Source organism: Drosophila sechellia, chromosome X (assembly GCF_004382195.2).
Source record: "Drosophila sechellia strain sech25 chromosome X, ASM438219v1, whole genome shotgun sequence".
In the NCBI taxonomy this organism is placed as follows: Eukaryota; Metazoa; Arthropoda; class Insecta; order Diptera; family Drosophilidae; genus Drosophila; species Drosophila sechellia.
In genome coordinates this window covers 12,821,618-12,839,989 of record NC_045954.1, presented here as the reverse complement: position 1 = coordinate 12,839,989, position 18,372 = coordinate 12,821,618, and the positions used below count along the sequence as shown (strand labels likewise).

Genomic DNA, 18,372 nt, shown 5'->3' with positions numbered 1-18,372 from the left:
AAGTATATGGAGATATACTTATTTGGAATTGATTCAATGATTAAATCAAAAGTATTTTGAATAGCTTCAGAAGTACAAGCCAAATAGCTTTCCATTCTCTTAGTTTCTAGTTTCCACCCTCCTACTAAAATAAAGAAAATTAAAGAAAACGAAACAATAAACTTATAAAACGCAAAAGAAAGTCGATGTTTTATTCAATTAAGGTATATAAAAACGCCGTTGTGTTACTTTTATAATTTTTATTGAATTTTCTCCTGTTATGCTTGGCTGTGGCAATTACAACATTTATTTAGCTTTATTCCGCATTTAAATGCGCTTTTTTCTTTTTCGATTAAACAAATGTCTTGTGTGGTTTTCATTTGCGTATATTGTAGATGTAGATCGTCAGCTCAAAAGGAGTCACGGGTGTTTTTTTATTTTTTCAAATTTTGTTCATCGATTGCCTGCCTGGATTCAATCTTCTGCTATCAAAAAAGTGAGCCCGTTTCGCACCACCCTGCGCACCACCCACTCTGCCGTCCGGTGGTTGGGTGGGTTAATTACGGCAGAGGGGCGATGGGCGGTGGGCGGTGGGCGGTGGCGATCGGGGCGAACATATAGAAACAGCGCTTATTGTTTATTTTCGGTATATCGGATATCTGCGGTAAATACATTCATATTAATCGGATGAGTACATTCAGTTCAAACAGTATATTTGAGTCGATAGAGCGACGGTAAAAATACAGCTATGCTTTATGTTCATTTAAATCTGTTGCTATTTTTTTTTTCAATGTTCGTAGATTAGTCAACAAAAAAACGTACAACATTTGTATAACTAACTTTTGAATTGAATGGCACTCGGCCTTCAAAATGCTTCGAAGAGTTTATTTTTGTTTTTACCTATTTTTTTTTTGCATTATATCTGCTCGTTTCGGTTGCAATCCAAGTTTTCAAAAAAAAAAAAAAAAAAAAAAAACAGGCCCCAAAAACGTTTGCCTGTACTATTTTCCAAATTCATTATTTTCCAGTTTTAGCTTTTGGCTTACAGTTTATGTGTTAGTTTAGTCTGGTTATTAAACGTTAATGTTAGTTATTCGGTTATTGCACACTGAAAGCGTTTAATTATTGATTTCCATTTGCCTTTCTTGTTAGGGTTCTTTTTCTTCTGGCCTTGTTTTTTTCTTTTTTGTTATATATTGTAATTGCTTAATCTTATGCTTACATATGTATGACCTGCCAGACACTTGATAAACTTGGTTGTACAGTTAGACATTGAATTTTGATATATGCGTCTTTGAACATTTAAGTGAAACCCTTTGGGAAATGCTGCCGTTTACATCTAGTTTTCATGTTGCATCAGAATTTTTGCCATCTTTAGTTTATTGAACGAAAATCGGTCTTTTTAGCAACTGAAGAATTCCAGTAGAATAATATTTCAGTAAATCTATCCGAGGAATGGTACTGGGCACAAATTGGGTCAACTGATTTCCAAAGGGAATGTGGAAAACGATGGGCTATCTATGGGCTACTCTTGATGGCTCTATGATCTGCAGGGTTCATTCCGTTTTTCTTCAAGGAGGCCTATGCTGACAAGTAATTTTAGGTTTTTTCATTTAATCAAGTTTTAGTTATTGCTGGTTTTGGCCTTGTGGTTATGGCCATAGTTTTAGTTCCCATTTGGCTGGTTTGTTCATAAAAGCAGTGACTGTTTTTGGGGATTTACACCTGCTGGTTCACTTAGGTCAAGTTAATTTATTGGTTATACAAACATACACTTAGATATTGCACTTATGAATCGGTTTTCTGGTTCTCTGGACTCTCTCTTCACTTTTAGCATAACTATATTAACCAGTATTAAATGTTCAGGAGTGCAGCCAACTTGACTGGAAATGTAGATACTTATCTATAATATGCTTCCTTGGCTTTTGGTAGTAACAAATTAACAGACAATACAAAAAACCAAAAAAAAAGCGTTCAAACAGTTAGATTATGCTTGCAATTCTTTTGAACATTTTAAGTACATCATATAGTATTTTCTTAGGTCGTAAATTGAGTTCTTCTGGTAACTCGTTCTTATCGAGGGAACTGGAAAATGGCTTACAATGGGAATGGACATGGGAATGGGGGTCGGGGGTCGGGGCTAGAGGATCTCTTTGTTCAGCTTACATTTGTCCAATAACATTGATTAAAAAAATTTGTTTTATATTTTATTCATTTGGTTTCATGTTTTTTTTTTTTTTAGTTTTAAGTCTTTGTTTTACATCAGTAAGCGTTTGTTTTTATTTCCTTTTCTTGTTTTTTCCCTTTTTTTTGCGTATGTTTTTCCTTGCTGCACTTTTTTTTTATCCTTTTTGTTTTTCTGTTTATCCTCGATTGTGTGGGTATCAAAAATCGAATGCCACAGTGGTTCCTTAACAGACTAGTTCTACATACCTTCCTAGGAAAATCTTGCACGACGTACACATATATGCATGTATGTATGTTGGGTAATACTTGTAGAAAATGCTTATGCTTTTGCCATTATCTCTTGTAGAGGGGGGCGGGAGGGGGTGGGTTTGGGCCGCCGTCTCCCTCCGCTCTCTCTCTCTATGCATCCCCCAAAAAATTGGGGGCTCTTGTCATTCCGGGGTGAATGTAAGAGTTAACAATGTCAGTTTCGATTTGGATAGATCGGGCGTCTTTCGAGCGATAGGTTGGTTAGACACACACACACACACACACTCAAAACCAATCACACACACACAAACCCACACATATGCACACACACAAGCCAGTCATATTCGCACAGTGTTGAAAAGTTTACTTAAGAGCTTCAATCATATCCCAAAATCAGTAGCCTATCTAGGTATATATATATGAACATTGAGTTTAGAAATATTCTCTATGAATTACTAACTAGAAAATATGTTTATAAAATCTAAGGAACTTTTTCATCGAAATCTACCCCATTCATTTTAAAATTCGTGAAATTTGGGGCATTTGTAAAAATGATTGATCAAGTCACCTTTAAGCGGCATTTTATAATGAATGAATAATCCATATCAAATTGAATTAAAGCATTAAGCATTAAACTGATCTTGGGCCTAGGGAACTCCCTTGAACTTAACTGAGTTTATTTGTGTATTTCTAAATAAAATCGGTATTTTCTCAATCACTGCTCAGAATTATTCGCCTCAAACAACATGAAAGTACGCTCAAATTTAAGAAATTCGCCACTGCAATTCTATATAATTTTCAAAATATTTTAAAAATGTTCTTCCGAATTGTCATTACAATTTCCAAAAGGTTGTGGCTGAGAAAAAGTCACAATTTTTAGTTCTTCATATAGTTAATGGCGAATTTCTATGTGTTTTTGCCATAAGTCTTAGCCCAGTCACACGGGAACACATCCATCCAATTAGTAGCGCCGCCCGCTGCCGCTGCTCCCGCTGGCGCATCCGCCGTCCCCGCTGCTCCCGCTGGCCCCATCGGCCGCCCATCGCTTCCGGCGCGCCTCCTTGGCGGCCTGCATTTGGGCGGCCACCCGACTGGTGCTGGGTGCATTATCGAAACTGGCATATAGCTCCACCTCCTCGTCGGCGGCATCGCGGGCGGGATTCGGCTGGTGGGGATTCGACGAATTCTGCATCTCAAGGGCGGCGGCCAGGGAGGCCATGGCATAGGCACGGGCATCGATGGGTGGCGGATTGTGGTGGTTCTGGTGGGCTACGAGATTATTATTGGACACTGTGGCATCCGAATCCGATTGCTGATCCTGCTGCTGCTGCTGCTGTTGGTGATCCAAATCGAAACTCACATTCTTACTGTCTCATCCACCCCGGTGGACCTGGACGGTGGCCTCGGCGGACTCCTGCTGGCGCAACTGCTGACGGTACGCATCCAACTCGGGCATCCGGTATGTCCCCAGATTCACCTGCACCATGAGCGTCTCCATGATGCGTTCGTTCTTCATCGATTTGGAGGGCAGGACGACGGTGAGCAGTTCGCTGGGCGAGATCCGGCACAGATTCAGATCACGCGTCAGCCGCTCCATAATGCATTCGAACTCGAACTGGGTGTCCTTGTTCGGATGATTTTTCAGTTTGCCCACCTTGTGTTGGGCCCACGCCAGCATTGCCTCAAACTTTCGTATCTCGGGCGTCTGCAGCTCCCGGCACATGATCATCTGCACCATCGATTCGGATAGGTGCAGGAACTCCGGGCACTTGAACAGCGAGTGCGCCTTGCTCTCCACGAACGACAGGATCATGTTGACCAGCTCGGAGGCGGATGTGTAGCGCCAGTAGTAGTTCTCCAGCGAGATGAGCATCGGGCAGACCACCTCGATGCGCAGGAACTGCTTGCAGTGGTGGAAGCACGCCTGCAGCAGCTCCGGCAGGTCGTAGTGCTCCGCGGCACAAAGTAGCCCTTAAAAGTTGGTTAAATATATATATTAATTGATTTGCTGAGTTCTTCAAATATAAAGGAAAATCTCTAATTTAAATTGTAGTAGTTCAATCTTTAAATTTTTTTTGTATTCATTTTGCGGAAAATCAAATTCGCGTTTTCTAGATAACAAGTACGATAACATTGAATTTATTCTTTACTTTACTCTCGTATGCCTTTGATATAGTTACCTGGTATGGAGACGCAGGTCAGCGGACAGGTGCCCGTGTGCAGGTAGTCGAGCAGAACCCGGAATGTGTCCGGATCGAATTCGATGATGTTGAACTCCGTTTGGGCCAATTTGGCGCGATCGACCTTCTGGGCGTCGGCGCAGACGGAGAGGCGTGGCACGGCCAGCTGGTTGTTGCCCGGCTTGTCCTTGTCCTTGTCCTTGCTGTCCCTGTCTGCAGGCGCCAGTCGGTGGTGGTGTTATCGATTTGCGAGTGGGCAGGTCATTTGGTCAATCGGTCAATCGGTCAACGTTTATCGGTAGTTCGTCGTGGGTGATCGGTTATCGTCGAAATTAGGATAATCGCAACATAATCGATTGCAAAGTATAACGAAAATCAAACCATTGGTCGGTCGGCAAAGAAATTAATGGTGAAACCGAAAGCATTAAGTTAAGAAGTTTATGTTGAGTGGCGTAAGCGACGGATTTTTTTATATATTTTTTTTGTGGAAATGGTAAGGCGTTTGGCGAGTCAGGTGAGATGAGAGAATGACAAATTTTTGTTTGTTGTTTAATTTAAATTATTTTGTTTGTTGTTTCCAGTTGAGATTAACAGAAGAAAGAGAGATATATAGTAGAGATTGTAGAGAGGTGGTATAGCGACGGAAGGGGATAGTAAAATCAAGGATCAAGTCAAGTGGTGAAAGTGTTAATAGAGGAAGTTCAAAATTAGTTTCAAACAGTTTGGTGTTGAATCCAATTGCAATAAAATTTTACATAACAGTAAAAATGCAAGCAGTGGTGGTGAGTAGAGGTGAAATTAAATGGATGGATGTTTATGGTGAATTCAAGTTAGGTATACGCAAATTAATGTTTTGTTTAATTATTTTCAGTACAAAAACATAAGTAATAATTAAAATAAAAAAAAATGAAATAATTATAAGGGTATTTGGGCAGGTAACATGAATTATCATTTGCCATATACAGACGTCATGAGTTTATGATATTTGATAATGTGTATTCAAAATCACATCAAGTGCATTAAAAATAATTCAGAATTTGGGAATGCGTTTTAAAAGTAGTTAATTGGCCAATTGTACAGGGGATGCATGGTCGAAGGGTTTTTTTTAAGGAAAGAACCAAGTCCAGAATATTTTATGCGATAAACCAAAGGGTAACAAAAGAAACACATCAATGAGGTTTGGTGGTCGGTCGATACAAAACATTCGATCGGAACATATAGATATTTATATATATATAAGTCAGTTTAGATCGTGTGATGGTTATATAGAGTACGAGTACGCAGTTTTTTGGGTTTAGGTTGAAGCAAACATGTGCGGCGTGCGTTTTTTGAGTTGCAGGTATTTGGATGTTTGTTTTATTTTTATCGACATTTTAAGGATGCAAAAGTTAAAGTTTTTATTTTGAAGGACGCAAGGACGCAGACGGTGGACGTATACGTAATGTGGGAATGCGGAAAATCAACACAAGTCGCACAGGAGAGAGAGGAGAGAAGAGAACAAAAGAGAGCGGAGAGAAAAGAACACGCATCGATATGGTTGCATTGCACCGAATAAAAACCCTTACTCGAACAATCTGTCGACGATATCCACTTCTTCTTGTCGTCCGGATTCAGCTGGTTGGTGTTCTTGTTCCGTATGGACCGACCCCATCCGGCCGTAATGGTTCCCAGTCGGGAGAAGGCCCTCTTCACCATCGGCGACGAGGGCACGCTCTTCGGTCGTATCGAATCGGAATCGGGAACGGTCAGATAGTTGTTGCTCTTCGGTTTCTGATTCTGCGGGGAGACCAGCGATGGAGCTGGTCGCGCAAAGATCTCCGCCACCGGAATCTGCGGCGATCCAAAGCCGGTCTGAATGCCATAGAGCATTTCCTGAAAAAAATAAATATTATTGCAAGAATCCGGAATGATAACAATAAATAATAGTAGTCAAACGTAAACGTTTCGGGTGTTAAATGAGCTGCAAAATAGGAACCACAGTGCGTATGTGTAATATGCATTTTATTACCCATACGCACTGATGTCTACATTTATCACTCATACGCCCCCTTGTGTATGCTCATTACTCATACGCACTGTTGTCTATGCGCATCACTCATACGCACTGTTCATAATGTGCACGCATTTGTCTAATTTACCTCCAGACGAACAAATTGACCTGAATTCTTTGAAACTCACCTGAAAGACTCGACTTCGTACTCCGAGAATAGCTCGAACTCCAATAAATCGAGCCTTTTGCTTGGACTGACCCACCAGGAATACGACATCGAAGAGATGGGCGTTGGTCAGGCACGATGGTTCTTCGTTTAGAAATACGCGGGTAAAATCCTTGGCCAACTGATCGTAGTCCTCGAATTGATCGCGAACGGAATCCAGCAGCGGTGACGACGGTCGCATGTGACCTGCGAAAAGTTACGACGAATTTCACGTTTAAATAAGTAAATATTCAACTATTTTCCTGTTGATTGAAACACAGGGCTATACATATTCGCTGAAAAAAAGTGTATTTAAAAGTTAAAAAACCATGCAACCAACATGCTTCTTCTGCTTTAGATTTCAGTTGTAAACCTTGATACATGGATTTTATTATATTACAACGTTATGCAAGAAAAAGAAGGAGCCTTGTCAGTTTTTGACATACATATTCCTGGAGAGGCCACCATTCATTTACTTTGCAGCCTCCGAAACACACCTATTGTTATGGGGGCTGTTTTATTACATTTCGAGTTGAATTTATGAAGTTGTTTGCCATAGGCATGCACACTTAAATAGTTACAAATCACCTATTTATTTGTTTTATATATCTTTTTAAAGCTGTGAATTGGTGTCTGCTTTCCCATTTCTATTATTCTGAACCCAATTGTGTATGTACACGTGTGTGTGAGTCTGTGTGCGCCGAAATTTATGCAGTTCCCCAATCGCATTGAGATGGAAATGCCAAACTATTGGAGCAGTAATTTGCATAATTTCAATACGGATAGTTTCCATGGGGGATCACTTCCGCATTTTCTCAGTGTGTGTGCTTAGTTGTCCGGTTGTGAGTGTTGGTGGGGCTCTGTGTGCGTGTGGGTGTGCATGAATAAATCAAATTAGATTTGTGTTGTCTAGTGCAACAAATAGCAACAAATAAATAACAAGAAATCCAAACAAAATCACAACAAACAGCAACAGCAACGACACACCACCACCACCACAACAACAACAACAACGAGAACAACATCAACAACACGAACAACATCCTTGGGTGGGTGGTGTCTGCCGGTGGGTGGTAATGGGTGGTGATGGGTGGCTGGAACAATAGATATCCCCACTGATAAAATAACACAAACATGAACAATATTTCTTTGCCGGACAAGTGTCGGTGAGCGTAGATAAGGGACGAGCAGATTGTCCATGTCGAGGGGTTAAAGTTCAGAACAGTCAGAGCGGGAGGGGGAGAGATAGAGAGGGGCCGACGGGAAGAGAAAGTCGGGGGCCAGAGAGAGAAGGAGATAGCACTGAGATTGCTTCGAGCAACGACTGCACGCTTCCGGTGGGCACAAACACAGCCGGATGTGTTAATGGCGGAAACGGAAGTGTCAGTGTGTGTTTCTCTCGCTCTTCCTTCATCTCTCTCCCACCCTTCCTTCCCCCTTTTTCCCACCAACTGCCCCCTTTTCGCGGGCGAATCAAACATACTCGCACAGAAACCGTGTCACAAAGGACCAAATGCAAATGTCCTTTTTTTCTATTTTCAATTTTTCTCCTTGGGCTGGCAGTAATGCCTGCAATTTGTTCTCGCGATTTGTTTATAAATCTTCTTAAAGCCGGCTAGAAATCTAGGCGATTCGCTTTAAGACATTCGACAAAAAATGTTTAAAAGTAGCTGAAGATTTATTTTTTACTACTGATTTAATTCATTGTAAGTTTGCAATTTGTTTAAGCTTCCCACCTGATAGATTTCATATGTACATTGCCTGATAGGAAAATCTACTACTCAAGCTGCAAATATTGTTAAGTCTACCACTAAGTGAAATTTTTTAATTTTTTAAACAGCATTTAATCAGTTTCATAGCCTGCATAAAAAGGAAACTCCCAAAAACTTTCTCAAGTTGGTTTAAAATAATCTGCATATCTCATTTGTTTTTTTGTTTTTTGAAGCCAAGGAAATTGTAAATATTGTAAAGTAATTTATCAAAGTCAGGCAAAAACATGCGGGTCGAAAGAAAATCGGGGCGGCGGCAGTAAAAGGGGTGTGTTCGGGGGCGTGGGGGCGTGTCACACATACTATGCCTCGCACACAGGTGCAACATGGCACAGCACGATGTGTGTGTGAGTGACGACGTCGACAATTGCAGTTGGTGTTGTTGTGGCTGCAGCAATTGTTGTTGCTGTTGGCTGTCATGTTGCTGCTGTTGTGGCAGTTGTTGTTGCTGCTGCTCAGAGTAATAATTGTTGTTGTTGTGTCTGTGTGTGGATGTGTTGGTGTTGTTGTTGTCATTATTGCTGTGTGTTGCCCCCGCTGTGTGCAGCTCAGTGGCATTGTTGTTGCAATAGCAGCAAATGTTGTGCGACGGCAAGTGTTGCAAGTGCTGCGTGTGCTGCATGTGCTGCATGTGTTGCTGCTGCAGCAGCAACTGCTGCTGCTGCTCGTGGTGTGTGTTGTTGTCTAGGACTCGGGCATGCAACATTTTGATATATTCATCCTCACCGATCGGTCGCCAACTGCCGCGTCTATATGGCTTCGGTATCTGTCCAGTTTCCGCATGATTCGATAGATTCATCACCAGATCCTCGAGCATCTGCGACCGCGTCCGCTCCTGCATTCGTGCGAATTTCGGTGCCGAATACGAGGCTCTCTCTCCATTCACGATCTTGGTCAGCAGCCATTCCCTATGGAAATTCAAGTTTATTGGGGGGATTTGTATTTTTATTCCAGTATTTCCAGGACGAAACTTACCGGAACATCGGCCCCTTCTCGAAGACGGACTGCTCCCACAAGTAGGGCTTGTAGGCACCCACCTCGTCGCGGGTCACCACGGACACCTCGTATCGCGTGGGCTTGTGTTTAATCCTGGCCGAAACGCGGACCTTTAAAAGAGGAAATGCACGGTTTAAGGTGTCCTCAGGTATGAAGCTGTATCCTTTTGGTACTCACCAAGATGAAGGTGTGCAGGAAGTGGCTCTTGATGCAGGCGGGACTGAAACGTGTGTTATCCGCCTCCAAGAAGACCACACAGACGATATCGTTGCCGATGTGGCGCTTCCTCTGAAGCTTCTGCGGATCGTGCTTCTCGTACGGCAGCAACGTGGACACATGGAACATGATCTCGATGTTGCGCCAGTTCGTGTAGACGGAGAAGAGACCTTCAAGGATTGAGGGTTTCAGTAATATGTACAAAATGTTATCATCCCTTTTGGGGATTAGCCCACCTGTCAGGTCGTGCACCGTATCAAGGCCACCTTTGTATTTATCAAATCCACGCAGCCGAACTCGATCGCCCAGAAGAGTAAGGAATTCGTCGAAGAGCGGTGAATTTTCATTATTGTCCAGAATTTGCTCTTCGGTATACTGATCCTCTTTGACAAATATGACGCCAACTTTTAACTCTGATTTTATAAAAACCTATCAAAAGTTAAAAATTATATATATATTATGTTATAAATTATATTATATTATATGAGATTGGTGCGCACCTGATCTAATTTTAATAATTCCTCTGGCGTATCGGGTAATTGTCCTAACGTTAAAGGTGGATTTAAATTAACTTCTTTACCTAAAGATCTAACTACCTCCTCGCGATTATATCTACAAATTTAAAGATTGATTGATTTAAATATATATCATAGGGTTAGATATGGAACATATTACCTATCTGCGAACACACAGGACGCCGGTATCAGTCCGTGCACCGTGTAGGAACCAGCCCGTACCAGGATGCGGAACTGATCCCGTCCGTTGAGCGTCTCCTGCTTGATGGACAGGATGACCGGACCCAGGTCCTCGTCGCTGGTGAAGTAGTTCCAGTGCTCGGTGCCGTAGAAGTACTTCTCGTACGTCTCCTGCTCCACGGAGATCAGTTCGAAGGCGCCCTGCTGGTCCCACTGCTCCTCGATGGTGGTCTTTTTGCGCGGACTGCAGGGATTTCGGAATGGGAGGACTAGCAATCCAATATAGAAAGAAGCTTCAGGAGCTCACCTGGGCGTGGCCTCTGAGTCCTCATCGTCCTCGTACAGATCGCTGCACTCGCGCTCCAGATAGGCATCGCTGGCACTTCCTGCCCGGATGTCCTCGTGCTCCGAGTCGCTCTCATCCCAAATGGTGTGCGGGGTGGGCATGGTGATCTTCTGGCGGGAGCACTCGATCCAGTAGCCGGGAGTGGGCATCAGATTGTGCGGATACTCCTCGCAGAACTCATCTGCAATGGGTTATTGCAATGTATATTATATATAGTGACGTATTTGGGTGGTCCAAACCAGCCAATTCTATTATTTCAAAGAAAACAGTAATGCACTCCAGTATTTTTCCATAATGTATCCCAGCTGCGCAGCATTCGTTTGTCTTTGGCATCGCAGCCGTTCTTGTAAACATCCTAAAGCCTGACCTAAGCAGATTTGACTGCCCTCTTTCAACACTTCCTAATCCTAAGAACCCAAAAGCGAGGCTCTTCCGAAATACAAATATTGTTCAAATACTGAGGCTTCTCCTCAATCCAATTTGCATTTGATTTTTAGTCTTAAGCTGAGATCCAAAGAATAAAGTCGTGAAACTATTTCTCCTAAAAACTATTTTTTATTTCTTGGCGTTGTCCTTAGTCAACTGACGGGACATTAGTTCGACTCAAAAAAATAAAACAACAATTTTACTATATATATAACATCCATTTAAGGAGGTCTCGAGAACTTCCAATTAATTTCATATAAGGCAAGTTGATTAGGTTTGTGTGGCAACTAAGTTACCCACCGGCAATCAAGCTCTTTTAAAGATTTTCCCAACAGCTGCTTACGCAGAAGAACATTCTTTTATTTGTAACTTTGTACTTCTTCTCACTTTTGAGGCGACTTAACTCTTAATTTCTTGGGATTTTAGTTTGGATAAGATTCTCCCCACCAATCAGCCGCGGTGTATGGACCCCCTGCTCCCTTCAAATAGAAAAGTTTCCGCATCTCTCTGGCCCAGGGACAGTGGGTCGAAAACAACAGAAAATTAAAGACGGCAAGCGATTGCCATGAGTTGGGTAAAGTTGGATAATGACAGAATGCAACAATTTATTTATATCGACTAAAGGGCACGTTTATAGGGTATTATCTTAGCGTAAGCTTTCATTTCATTTGAATATGTTCTAGGCGAACATATTCTTATAAAGATACCAGGATTGAACAAAACTTTTTGCTCCTTTGGCCCCACTGTACAATGATGAGGACGATGATGGCGGGCATGACGTTGATGGTGCTTTGGTCCTGGTCCTTCTCTACTGCTCCTTGGGCTCTTTGTGCTCTTGTTTCTGGTTCGTGTTCGTGTTTCAGCGGGATGGCAGTAAAATGCTGCCCTGCGCCAAGATGGGAACTATGATCTAATTAAGGAGCGCTCACCGTTCCCGGCACACATGTGCCACACATTTTATGCCGCAAGTTTTGCCCGTCTACCACGCAGATGCTGCATATTTTTCGGGTCCTTTCCTGCCGCACAAGGAGCACGCACACACATATACTACATCGTACGACCGCACAACAACCCACGCACACACATACACAGACAGACAGACAGTGAAAGCCATAAAATGGTGGCCCTGCCTAATTCAAATTTGAATAACTCGCAGCGCGCGCCGCTAAGTAGGCAATGAAATCGCTTGCTCGCACTGTTTTTCTGCCTAGGCTTTGATACCCTACACTGTAGGGGTTACTTGACTAACACGAAATTTGCTATAAATTATCAATTAATTAGGATTATAAGAAATCTTGTATAACTTGAAAGCCTTTTTGTTGTACGCGTACCAATTACTGCTCAATGATTTATGGTAATCGCATTAGTTAGAAATTAGAAATTGTTACATAATTGCACGAGAGAGTATTCTTCTGTTGGATCAGGGTCCTGAAACCCACGACTGAATTTCGGCTCTGCCAGATTTTTAGGCGGCTGTTCGTGTGTGTGCGTGAATATTGCGTGCACAGCGCCCGCGGATATGCAATATATATTATATATATATTCTTTAAGGCCAGTTAAACCGCCCCCAACACCGCGTGCCATTTTGGGTCACTTTGGCGCTGTTCCATGCTCCCGCTGCTCCTGCTCCTGCCTCCCTCCCTCAGCTGCTGTTTCTGATCCCGTTCGCTTGTGTCCCATACAAATAACATCCCGTCCGGTTCATTTTTCATCCACCCTGGCAGCAGCAACAACCACAGCTCGTGTTGCAACTGCACGGCAGCAACATGCAGCATGGAGCACAAAGCACGAAAATAAACACAAACAACCAAATTGATGGGCATCGTTTGTGTTGGCCTCCCAGGAGGAATGAAGGCAACCGGAAGCTGGCCGGGCAACTATTTCATCTTGCCACTTGTAATGGCCACTTGCCAAGCCGGCGAAGGCAAACAAATCAGACCAACTGACACCCGGCCATGTAATATGTAATATGTATATGATAGTATGGCCGGCAAAATGGAATATCGTGGATGATGGTCTATAATCTGAGAAGCAGCTCTACGGCAGGCAAATCGCAAACAGACTGGAAATAGAAAGCACGAAGTGCTCCTTCACAACTGAAGATATTTAATGGCATGGCTACTTGAGAAACTGAAGAGCTTTCTCTTTGCTAAATGTGTTTAATTTATATATATCAATCAATGGAAACTTTAAAGCGCATGATGGGTGATTTTATATCAAAAAAAGTTAATGTATCTCAAAGTTTGCAGGCTGCAATCCCAATTGCTGTACTACGGAGTGAGTAAGCCTGCTATTTCATAGTCCATTTGAGTGTTTGGGGCAAAATGCAGCTGGCGATGATATGTGTGGTTGGTGCAAACATTTGCAATGCCCCAAATTGAGATGCGATTGTGTTGATTTGTGTGGCCGCACTCGTGCAGCAATTTAAATGCCACATTCGGCACAGGAACCGCAAATGGAGCGGTTGGAATTGCAGGTGTAAGCAATAAATTAACAAATCTCAGGTCCAACTCAAATTTGTACAGGCAGCAAATGAATAAATATACCCGTATTTCGCCGCATGCAATCAAATAAAAATGAATTCGCTCGGAGCACAATTTGATTGGCAAATAATGGATAATTTGATGCATCGGTGTTAATTTGTTTTATTTTTTATTTTTTTGTCAGCAAATAATTGGTTTGCTAACAGCTTATCGTTTCGTTTGTGGTCGCTCGAAATAAAGTTATTAAAAATGAAATTAAACCAAGCTAAATACAATTAATTAATAATGGTGGCTTTCTTTTATTGATAGGGCCACCCCAAACCGGGCTTGTTTTTTATCCATTCAGCGTTAATTATGAGAGCTGCTTATCCTGCTTTCAAGTCCTGCTGTGTCATCCACTCATCAGCCACCCAGCCACCCATCCATCCATCCATCCTTTCAATTTCTGGCCACATGGATTTCCGCTTACACAACAACGAAAAAAAAGTGCTTGTGACCAACGCTATGACCCTGTAGTTTTGGCCAACAATGCAGTTTGGGCCACATGACTGGGCGGGATTGGTTGGCCCATTTAAATGACACGGTCGCCCACTTTTCAACCAACTCATCTGGCGCGCTTTTTATGTTTTGATGCGTCGCGGAAATCCATTAGCCATTAGTGCTTCTAACACAAGCCAGAGCCACCCAAAACCCAGTCCCAGTTCCCAGTTCCCAGTGGCGATGACAATTCCTTCAAGGATCACGCAACATTGCATTAGCATAAAGTGGCCTGACATTTGGCAAATGACTCGCAGCATAATGGACAGTCGGATCAGAAAAGGGGGAAATAAAAGGCAAAAAACAGGTGAAAGGTGATTTGAAACTTTAAAATATGTTCAAATCCCAACGCAACTTTTTATGCTAACATGCTATGTTACTTAAGATGTGGAATACTTTTTGTGGAAAGATTTACGACTAGAATTATTGTCCAATATCTGAAATGGCTGTGCATCCCTTAAAATCATAAAAAACATGTCAAGTATGTGATATTTGGCTTGACATCTCTGTATTATCTGTCACACAGAAGGACACAATTTCGCCTGTGACTAATTCATGGCCTTATGTTATATATATACATATATATATATATAGATATATATATAGATATATATAGATATATGTATATATATATATATGTATTATTATATCCCATTCCACGGCTTGTCACTCTATATTCCCCCCAACCCAAATGTCCTTTTCCTCCATTTTCCCGTGTCAAGAAGAACACTTGACATTTTTTTTATCTTGCCATTTGAATTTGTTGCGCATCTTTTTTTCGTTGTACTCGACTTCATTTTTTTTTTCGCCGCTTGGCTTTTTCGGCCAGCTTGCCAGTGGACTTTCCAGGCATTTTCCTTTTAGCCACGGCTATTTGCTTTGTATTAAGCCAAGACCAAGACAACCCCCAGAAAATTCGTCTTCCGTCTGTCTTTTCTTGGCTTGTTCGGCACAAATGGAGGACACTTTGGGTGTCATTAATGATGTCAATGGGGGCATTATGGGTCATGTCGGGTCAGGTCGGTGGAATGTATGGTAACTCTACACGGCCCGTTTGGCGATTTGTTGTTGTTCTCCTATTGGTTTATTTGCATTCGATTGCTTGTTAATTGTTGCCAGACAAAAAGTTGGGAAAATTGGTTTCGACGTGGCCTCGTGACTGGAAATTGCTTTCCACTTTTCACTGCTATGTTTTCATCTCGATTTCAGTTGCGGCCGAATTTTCACCATTTTCTCCACCTTCACCTACCAACTCCCCCCTTTCCACCATTGGCTTTTCCGCAGCTGCCATTTGCAGAAGAAAAGTGTGTTATCAAAGTTGGTCTTAGGTACAAAAAGACCGAATAACAATAGATATATGTGCTGGGGGGTTGCGAATGCTAAAATAAACACGGCAACACAATCGTCGAGAAAGAACAAAAGTCCCGGGGAAAGTAAAAGGAAACCAATTTCGCTAAGATGCAAAGGAATCAAACGACAAGCGGCAAACAAAAAAACAAATCAAGCAAACAAAAGTTGAGGGGAAATTCTACGTTTTTTCATTACATTCATCAGGACACTGCACTTCTGATGCTCTCTTTTTCGATTTCAAGATGTTAAGAGTTTATTTAAGCCACTGTTTCGTGGCCTCCCCAAAATAGCAATTAGTATTGTTTTATTTGTCTGTAAATCCAAAAATTAAATCATGAATTTTTGCCACGTTTTCGGTTGGCTTTAAGTCACATGGAAACCCTTTTGAAAATGTGGAAAATTCGCAAGTCACGTCGAATGACTGCAACGTGACAGGCGTTGCCACGCCTCCGATTTTCCGATTTTTTAGTGACTTTTCGTGTTCGTTTTTTTTTTGTTTGTATAGAGTTTTTTTTGCCAGTGTGTGCGTGTGTGATTTAGTGTAAGTGTGCGTGTGTAGATGATCGCTTCACGGCGCCATTGCATTGCACTTCACTTTCACTTTTACTTGCACTTCCGCTTCCGTCGATGTTTCGTTTCCGTTGACGCTTCCACTTTAGTTTCCGCTCTTCAAATCAAATTCCTATCTAAAAATTCATACCGAAAACCAAATGGAAATTCACTCCCGGCCATGTTTCCTATACCCTTGCAGTAGCTATAAGTCTTACAAGATTTCTCATAAAATGATTTCTTTACAATTCCCCTGAAAATGTTGAAAAATCGAAATATGAAAATGCGATTGAGTTTATTCGTGTTTGTTGTGTGAAGTTTAACATTGTATAATTCTTAGTTTTATCTTTATTGAATTTCGTGCTTATACCAGTCTTATGAGGATACCTAAAGTGGTATCCCATTCCGAAGAATATGTCATAAATCTGGTATACAGCTTGTATTGGCCCAATCAAACCAGGTGCATAAATCATTCAGGTTTCCTACTGCAAGAGTATAGAGGCGATGGCTTTCTTTTTCGGATCTTCATTATTCTCAGTTGACAATTGTTTAAATGGTTTTTTCAAAAGGGGTTTTCTTTCTGTGTACGGACTGGCACACTCACTGTAAGAAGTAACACCAAGCGGCTCTGAGAAAACGCTTTGATGATTACAATTTACAGCGAGCGATGCCAGCCACGGAATTCTCTCACATGCAGCGAAACAACGCGGCGTATGCGTGATATTTTCTCCGCGGTGCCTGTGAGCGATGGTGTGCGTGTATAGCTGTCTGTGTGTGTGTGGGTGGTTGGGTCGGTGCTGGTGGGTGGCTGCTGCGGCCTTAACTTCAAGCCAAGGAAAACAAATTTTAAAACGATTAAAATCTGTTGCCCAAAACACACAAAAAAAAAAAAAAACAACTGAAAATCTGAAGAGTAAGCGCAAAATTTTCTTATTAATAATATACCGAAAAAAATAATGAAAATAATGGGAAAAGCAAAAGTAAGCGTAGTCCGTTAAAAGAAATGAAAGCATTAAAATTCATTAAAGCGCAAGTATGAAATAATAGAAAGCGGATAAGATAATAAAGAAGACGGGTAGGCGAAAAAAGCTGCCGCCTTCCCACAATTTTCCCCCGATTTCTCGGCACATTTTCCTCCGCCGATTTTCCGGCTTTCCCTGACAAGGGGTTACCTGCAGATGGAAGCGATAGGGCAGCAGGCTCTCGGCCTTTTGCCATCCCGCAGATAGATACGAGCAGTCAAATGACCAAAAACTCAGCCCCGGGACATTTTTCAAGGGGGAGGGGGTACCGTCATGCATTTGCATAAAAGCCAACTAATTTTTTCGTGCCACCCTGTTTGCGTTTAATCAAAATGAAGACCACCGTAAACTACGTAGCCCGTTTTTGACGTGTCAGCAACTGGGGAATATTGGCCACCCCCTTCTTTTGAAAGTGGGCAGCGGGGGTCGTTGTAAATTATAATTGGTCACAGAACGCTTAGCCAGCGGCTGGCCAAAGGATTTTTGGCCAACAATTTTGGGGTTAACGACAACCTTTACGGAATACGTTTACATTTGTAGTTGGAAATTTCGAGAGAAGCTTAAAACGGGCTGGAAAATATGCTGTATATCTTTGAAATACATTACGAAATGGGTTTCTATATATATTAGATTCATAGATAGAAAATTATTTCCAAATCACGAATTAGTTCACTTCCCCCATTGCTATGCATTTTTGTTTTGATTTTTATTTAATTACAAATGCTTTTATGTATAATTATGTAAATAAGTGGAAAACCACAAATCGCTTAGTAGTTTTGCAACATATTGTTGCATTATTGGTTTTGATTAATGTTGCTTGAATTAGCATTTCATTACCAGCGAAAATGAGTTAAAATAATACTATTTGCTTCACATTTCCCGGAATCTGAAGTCGTTGACTGGGCAGTGAAGCAAATCAAGCCCATAATTTAAAGTGAAATTCGAATAACCGAAGGCCGAACCAAAAATGCTCTTAAATGTTGTTTATATTAGGAAATGTTATGCATTTTAAAATATTTACGCATGCTATTAAATAAACAAAAAAAGTACGTGTACGTACGTAATTTTTAATTGAGGGAAAAATGTTTTGTGAAACAATGTAAATGATGCACTTCTGATGCCAACTTGATTTAACCAATTGTGGCCAGTTTATGAGATGAAGTGGGTGCTCTTCACAAACACACGCACAGATA

The 18,372-nt window shown here is 41.6% G+C and overlaps 1 protein-coding gene across 1 annotated transcript in view; it reads right to left on the bottom strand.

The window, feature by feature from the left end:
• Nucleotides 1-224: 224 nt before the first annotated feature.
• The window catches only part of LOC6618619, a 93,714-nt gene continuing 75,566 nt past the window's right edge, over nt 225-18,372 (bottom strand). The window contains exons 9-20 of the mRNA XM_032726426.1: nt 10,774-10,993; nt 10,447-10,710; nt 10,272-10,383; nt 10,008-10,200; nt 9,733-9,941; nt 9,535-9,665; nt 9,286-9,467; nt 6,774-6,997; nt 6,161-6,467; nt 4,596-4,808; nt 3,796-4,386; nt 225-3,684 (exon numbers count right to left, since the gene is read on the bottom strand). Of these exons, the coding sequence (XP_032582317.1) occupies nt 3,377-3,684; nt 3,796-4,386; nt 4,596-4,808; nt 6,161-6,467; nt 6,774-6,997; nt 9,286-9,467; nt 9,535-9,665; nt 9,733-9,941; nt 10,008-10,200; nt 10,272-10,383; nt 10,447-10,710; nt 10,774-10,993 (2,954 nt within the window). The 3' untranslated portion in view covers nt 225-3,376. The remainder of the gene's footprint in view (nt 3,685-3,795; nt 4,387-4,595; nt 4,809-6,160; nt 6,468-6,773; nt 6,998-9,285; nt 9,468-9,534; nt 9,666-9,732; nt 9,942-10,007; nt 10,201-10,271; nt 10,384-10,446; nt 10,711-10,773; nt 10,994-18,372) is intronic.